This window comes from Olea europaea, chromosome 11 (assembly GCF_002742605.1).
Source record: "Olea europaea var. sylvestris chromosome 11, O_europaea_v1, whole genome shotgun sequence".
Lineage (NCBI taxonomy): Eukaryota > Viridiplantae > Streptophyta > Magnoliopsida > Lamiales > Oleaceae > Olea > Olea europaea.
In genome coordinates, this window is record NC_036247.1 from 26003965 (window position 1) to 26011766 (window position 7802).

The following is a 7802-nucleotide window of genomic DNA, read 5'->3' on the forward strand; positions in this document are numbered from 1 at the left end:
AGCTGGGTTGATAGATTGTCGATGGGCCACTTGCGAAATATGGCAGATTCATTTTAATTATGCTCTCAAGTTAAGTGGATTAGGCCGTACTAATTCATTTTCCTTGGACTATTCTTGCTGGAAAAAAAAATTATTGCCACTATTTCCTTTAATGGGTTTTTTCATATTAAGTTAAGTGGAAATTTGGGCTAGCAAAATTTATTTGCATTAGGCCTCATAATCTCTCAAAAGTTCTTGGGCCCATTGGATTTAATTTTTGGGCCATGGTAATCTCTTTTTCTACTAGAATGGTCTATGGATAGTCTTTCTTATAGGCTTTAAATAATTGGGCTCATAGATATATTCTCTTGGCCTTCTAATTATATTTAAGTACTTGGCTTGTTGGACACTTTAGTTTGTTGGTACATGTTCCTTTTCATTGGGCTACCCCATTATACTCATTTTTATTGGGTCACTTCAATTAATTCCCAATTCTATATCTAAGCATAATAATGGGGTTACTATTTTTAAATTGAGAGTTCATATACCATTTGGGATTTATTTTGAGGATTTGGGATGAATTTAATCTGGCTTTACGTACACGTTGATTCTATTATCATTGGTTATAATCAAATTTTCGGGAAGCGAGTGAATTTGGCATGGTTTTACAAGATGGATTAGAATTTTATTTGGATTAAAATTTTCTTCCTCTACGGTGCAATGAAACTTGGTGACAACAAACATGATTCAGAGGACTTCTCTACCAAATATATTGAAGGAGAATATGGATTCAATTTTTCTGATGCAGAATATAATATAACGTGGACTGAAAGTACAAAATTACCACCGTCCACATCAATTGTATCCAATAAAATATTTAGCTTAGATTTCACTTGTTCAAAGGCTTCATCCATCATTGCAATTGCTCAAGATGAGCCCTAGCTTATGAGTTCCTTATTTATTGAAGATGAGCTGAGCTTCTGGTTTTCTTATTTATTGAAGGCGAGTCTTAGCTCGTGAATATCTTATTATCAAATGCGATATCTTGAAGTCCTCCTTCCTTGAATAAAGAAAGAAATGGTATCTTGAAGTTCTCGTTCCTTAAACAAAGGAAGATGAAGTATTTTATAAGTCATCGTTCATTGAATAAAGGAAGGGGCGGTACTTTGGAGTTCTCATTTAGTTGAATAAAGGAAGAGATGATATCTTGGACTCCTCATTCCTTGAATAAAGAAAGAAGCGATATCTTTTTAAGTCTTTGTTCCTTTAATAAAGGAAGAGATGATATATTAGTGTACTCATTCCTTGAAAAAAGGACGAGGCAAATAGCTAGACGTGTTTCTCTTGCAAAAAGAGCTTATCCTGGCCTCATTTGTGAGATGCTTATTCCTCACCTTTCACTATCATCGAGTTTAGTCGTATGACCTCATCCATCCAAGGCCGCTTATAAGACTCCGATAGCTCGAGAGCTATTCGTGGAATGTTTATTTCTCGCCTCGCTAGATACTTATTGTGGCTTCGCGAGATGCTTATTTTTCGTCCTTCACTATCTTCGAGTTTAGCCGTAAGATCTCATCCATCCAAGGCCACTTATAAGACTCCGATAGTTTGAGAGCTATTTTCGGGTTGTCTATTCTCCGCCTTGCCAAATGCTTATTACTAACTTCATGAGATGTTCATTCCAAGCCTCTCACTATCGTTAAGTTTAACCGTAAGACTCGTCTATCCGAGGCCACTTGTAAGACTCCGATAGTTCGAGACCTAGATGTCTATTCCTCGCCTCGCCAGATGCTTATTCCTAGCTTCACGGGACGTCCATTTCCCGCCTTACCAGATGTTTATTTTTGGCTTTGCGAGATGATTATCTCTGGCCCTTCACTATCGTCTAGCCCAGCTTTAAGACCTCGTCTTTGAGGCTTGCTTTAAGTCTCCAATAGTTGATATTTGTTTCCCATTTTGTGAGATGCCTCACCATATGAGTTATTGTATCATAGCCACATTTATCTTCAAAAAGCTCATCATGCCTCTACATTACAACTACCTATCTTTCAAAGTTTTGCTTCTACTTCAAATATGTCACATATACTTATTTTCAGAGAGTTTACATATCCCCTGCACGGATGAACCATCCACCATGCAAAGATGTCATTTACTGTTTCGTAAGAAAAGGGTGGGCCCACCTTATTACCTGCAAAGACAAAGCCTTTCATTGCTGGATCAAATACCATGGAGAAAGACCTTGTACAGAAGCATAAACCCCTTGCAAGGAGATCAAAAATAAAAATAACAAAATAACAAAAAAAGGAGCTCCGATAAGGACAAGTGTGATGCCTTCCATGAGTGTCATGCCTTATTACCTTAGAAGTTAATTCCCTGCATGGATGAACCATCCATCATGCAGGAAGCCCTAGACATGGATGTGCCACCCCATGTAAGGACGTCAACTTATCACACTTAAATACATTCAGAGCATCGTTTCCTCTTCAGTTTGTCACAACTGCTTATATATTCAGTCTTGTCTTAGCATCAGCTTTATCACAGTAGCTTATATTTCAAGTCCGACACTCATATAAATATTCGACTCAAACTTGGAGGACTATTGATACTAATATCCTGAGCATTATGATTACTGTTAACATATTACTGTGATACTAATATCCTGGTAGCATTTGATTACTGTTAGCATATGCATTATATTATTGTTGTCAAGTACGCATTTCACATCATTGCTAACATGCCTCATGACCCATGACACTATTTTTACTAGCGCTAGTATGCACGTTACTTATCTATACTATCGTCAAGCATGCGACACCGATGATATATGATAGGCTTTCTGCATATTGTGTTTTGGAGAAATGTGATATGTCATTATTCACTTTATAATTATTAGTATTTTGAAGGGCAGATAGACCCCAAAATTTATTTTATATATGTGCGGTGAAGATATTATATTGTATTGCAAGTTGGTTTAGTCTATAGTGCAGAGAAGATGCTATCGAAATTTTGAAAATTATATGCGACATCTTTTGAGGCAATTGGTAAGCCCTCACTTATCCAGGCTAGCACGTATATATTCTAAGGCAGTTCATGAGTCCTCACATATTGGAGCTACTCATATTTTTTGAGGCAATTCGGAGGACCTCATCTACTTGAGTACTTATATTTCGAAGTCTGACTGGTACATGAATGAATGACTCAGACTTGGGGGACTATTGTTATATCCATAAATCATTTCATATTGGGTTTTTCTATTGGATGTGGCTTGGACGAGGCCCATTAGCTTACCAAGCCCAACAAGCCCGTCTCCATTTTCTATATATATGGATTCATTCGCACATAAGGTTTGTTTCTAAACGCTAGCCAAAATTCCCTCTCCCTCTCTTGCACTTATTGTTCTCTCTTCCGACAGTTGACTTGATCGTCGGAGTGCAAACAGTTACGGGACCTTTTTTCTCGACCGATGGTCATTGCCTCTTAATAGGGCGCTGAGTGTGCAAGTGATGTCTACGTAAAAGAGATGAGTTTAGAATTCCGTTGACACATTTTTTGAGGTCAACAACAACCTTCCATCCCTTCATTTTATATTCATTTTTTTCTTTAACCCCAATAATATTAATTCTTTCATTTTTTTGCCTACAAAGTAGACAAGGAAGAAAGATAATAAACTTTATAACAAGAAAACAAGTTCATCTTTAAATTGTCAACTATCATTTTTTTTGTCTTTCTCCTATAATTTTGAATCAATTATTCAAAATTATAAAGTTTTGTTAAATCAACTTGGGCCGTTCCCGTTACATTTCAAGGTTTCTCTATAAAAATAACTAGTGAAAATAGAAAAAATTGAATTTTATTTGTTATCTAAACATGGCTGCACCCTTTCGTGTTTGTCGATGGGCAATGTCGGGGGATTTTTAAGGTACTAGTTGCATCTACTACTGTCTGTTTCAAATTTAAGTTCCATTATCCCATTATTTCTTCAAGCACACGTTTGGTAAACAGTAGTACACAGTATAATGGACAAAATTTTAGTTCGTTTTTCATTTTTATTACTGCCCAACTACTATTCATTCCTTGCAAACGAAGATGTATAAATGTAGGTTGTTCTTTTGATATGCTAGTAAAGAAAAATAATGTAATTTTTTTTTAATAATCTTATTGGTTTTCTTAATTAAAAATATATGTTGATTTTCTTTGAATTTTATTTAACTGCTGATCTAATTTCAAAGGTTAATTTTTAAATAAAATATGATTGAAAAATGAAGTCTTGAAATGTAACTTTGGTAAATATTTTATAACTGGAAAAGAAAAGTTACAGAATTTGAAAACTCATAAAAGCAATTTCACATTTAATTGAATGTTGAGACACTTCAGAGCTTATATGGAAAAATGTCTATTGATATTATTTCTTTGATATATTTCTTTGATGAAATGCACAGAATTGTATTTCCTTATTGCACTGGTCTTTATTTAGGTTATATGAAATGTTTGAAAGTGACATGTACATATTAAGGTAACATGTATATAGTTTGATAGTTTAGAGTTTCACCTTAGGGTTTAAACATGCACAACTGACCTTTGTTGCAAGTACCCAACTTTAGTGAAAGCATGTAGACTCCGTGTGACTAAATCTAATAATGGGATGAGTTGTATTATATTAAGGCTACATGAACAGGGCCACTAACAGATTTTTACTTCCAAGGGGTACGTGTCAAATTATCATTGGACAATTATAAAAAAAAAAGAACCAGACAAGTGCTGACGACAGAGTACTTGTCAACTTCCATGTCTAAGTAGCATTACACTATTATAATTTCAGCAATATTGCTACATGTAGACCTCCCTTTACACTCTGACTTACCAAATTTACACTTGCACACCACCTTTCACATTTCACATATTTAATCCAATCATTATGAAAACTGCCACATCATTTATTTATCAACCACATAGTAAAGGGAGATGTACAAACAACTTTATCCTATTTTGAGCATGTGTATAAAGTGCCTTAGAAGAATACAAAATAAGTTTGCTATTATAGACGATACTATATTTTATGATGATCAAGAAATTAACCTGAAATTAGAGAATAATGAAGAAGGCTCAAGAGTTGGACGTAAATTCAAGAAACCCAATGATGAATGGATGTGAACCTTCATTAAATTTTTCAGAATTTGGGTTATGTTGCAGATCTCGGCATTTGTGTCCCTTAATCGGCAAAATCAAAATGCTTGCTGCCTAGCTTTCAGATTCGGCTCTCCCAACCTGCCAACAATCATACATAAAACTCATAATTCTCTTTATTGTTTGAATAATTTCAACAGGTACTGCAATGGTACTGCTTAACAAAAAATATATTTAACACAAATTAACAAAATAAATCAAGCAATATACATGCCAAAAAGAGTACAATAATCTGCAATACGTGCGTGCATTTCTTTATTAGTTTAGATAAATAATTGTTATCTAGTTTAGCCATTTTTAAGAGAGTAATACTATTTGTAGTTGCTCACTGGAGTAGTCGTCCTACGTAGCATACACATGGCAAATGATTATTTGATACATTAATGTAGTAGTTTTTTTATTCATTAATGCATCAAATAACCATCTGCCATGTGTATGTCACGTAGGGTGACTGTCGCAGTGAGCGACAACAAATAGCATTATTCTTTTTAAGAAGATTTTATATTTATACATAGTAGCTTCTTTATTATCATTCAGTACGATTTCATCTTTTTAACTATATTGTACCCTTTTTCTCAGGTTTAGTTGCTCAATTATATTTAACTGGTATTAAATTATATTAATTAGGTTTTTTTTAAATGAAAAATAAAAAAATATCTGGGGCTTTGTCTTAATGGAATCAATTGTCTTGCTTGCAGTCATGAATATTATATTGTGCTATTTTTATTTTTCAATTCTGATGCTGAATTCATCTAGATACAATCAAACTACTTAGTGGGATTTAATTAATTAGCATAATGTAAGTTTGGTTTTCATTAATTATAGGATAATGTTATCGAGCACCAGGACCATGTTTTAAATGTTAAAAATTAAATGAATATCGTGACATTACGTTTAAGTCAATACTCAATATATTATTTGATGCAATATAAGTGTCACATAGTGCTCGATTCCAATTGTGGTGAATGACATTACTCTTCTAGTCATATAAAAGTAAATGCTTAAGGTAATAATTGAAAAAGAGAGAGACACAATTATGCAATAACAAAAAATTATCCAACATAATTGACCTTAGAGAGATATTTTTCTCATCTTAAAAGTTACAACTCATGAGCACCCTCGTTTGTTTGACAACTATTTTTGCCCTTTCATTATTTTTCAATATTTTAGTGGGGATAGTGCTTAGTTTTCCCAATTAAAATGAATTAAATTAATTTCCCAAATGGAGCTCGCCACCGCCTCTAAAGTTAGTACCTTTTATTTCGTTAATAATAAAATTAACCGTGGGTTGTTTTATTTGAAAGTTAAATAAAAAGAAATTTTATTTTCATATATACGATTGAAATTTTAGCATTACGCATTTCTTAAATTTTTCATCTAAAATGCAAGACCCCTCCTATTCGTGAGGTTCCCGAAGGTGGTCAACCTCCTTGTTACATGAGCAGAACCCTATAATTAAAACAATATGGTTGTATAATTATAGATTTAAAAATACAAGCTCTTCCAAACTAAACATTATTATTTTTCCAAAATGAAAATATACACAAGCACTATATCTTACAAATAAAATTCTAATAATTTTTTTTTTTTTTTCATATTCTAAGTAAAAAAATACCGAGTTCAGGCCCTCCGCTGCCATCCGGGTTCAACATATAGAAAGCTTCCGAGTCATGGCCCCCTATAACTCGCTCAAACCTGGCTCTCATGTACAGCAACTCCCCTTCAGATGCACCATTCTTCCGGCCGACATTCACCAACGGAATCACTCCAGCACCGACGGAGACGGTCTGAACGGTGCTCAGCACGTGCCAGTCGGAATCTGTGCATGCGCGTGAAAGAGGGGAGCCGCATGTCCTACCGTTACAGTACATAGTCCACATTGGCTCATTGAACAGCCTCACCGGAGGCCGGCCGTCTTCAGACAGCGGCGGGCATTTCTCGCACTCCAGCGCAATCCTTACTAGCCCAGAAGACATCTCTTTCACCAGGCTTGATGTAGAAACTGCAAGTTCAATGAGTAAAATTGGTTCCGATCTCGGGTATTCTTGAACGGAAAAGGTGACATGACCTCTCCGGTTCCCAAATAGGGTTCCGGTGACTTTCCGTCCGAGCGAGGGTGTTATCGACAATTGGGTTGAAATATGAAGCAATCTGCAACTAAGAAGAATCGTGGGGAATGAGCTAATATGAAGGAGTGATCGAAGAAGTCCCGAGAATCCAGTGCGGGCTCTGTGGCAGGCGGCTACATGTGTGTCCATTTAGTTTAGGCTAATGCAAAATTTTTCTGACTCGAATTTCCAATTGTCAAAGAAAAACAAACGCGTTTACCTACAATAGTATCACCAAGAAAAAAAAAGATTATTAGTTCACTATAAGAAAGCAAGAATATTGCTCATGTGTTTTCTACTTAAATCTTCTTTATCCCTTCATTCTATTCCACTCAAACAAAAAGTTATAGATATTTCTGTATGAGAGAGAGAGAGAGAGAGAGAGAGAGAGAGAGAGAGAGAGAGAGAGAGAGATTATTGGAATTAATATGATCGCGGGAAGATCCTGGTTTCAACACATAATGAGAGAAAAAGTTCTATCATTTTATTTGTGCGAGAGAGAGAGAGAGAGAGATTCTTGGAATTAACATG

At 35.1% G+C, this 7802-nt stretch overlaps 1 protein-coding gene across 1 annotated transcript; it reads right to left on the reverse strand.

Moving 5' to 3' along the window:
* Positions 1 to 6593: 6593 nt before the first annotated feature.
* LOC111404623 (protein MIZU-KUSSEI 1-like) lies at positions 6594 to 7421 on the reverse strand. Its single transcript, XM_023033406.1, has one exon. It carries the CDS (start codon positions 7419 to 7421, stop codon positions 6756 to 6758), a length of 666 nt encoding a protein of 221 aa, XP_022889174.1. The 3' UTR covers positions 6594 to 6755.
* Positions 7422 to 7802: the final 381 nt, after the last annotated feature.

Bases quoted from the DNA above. Each gene is read 5' to 3' on its own strand.
- LOC111404623 (XM_023033406.1), bottom strand. From the start codon at position 7,421: ATGGACACACATGTAGCCGCCTGCCACAGAGCCCGCACTGGATTCTCG.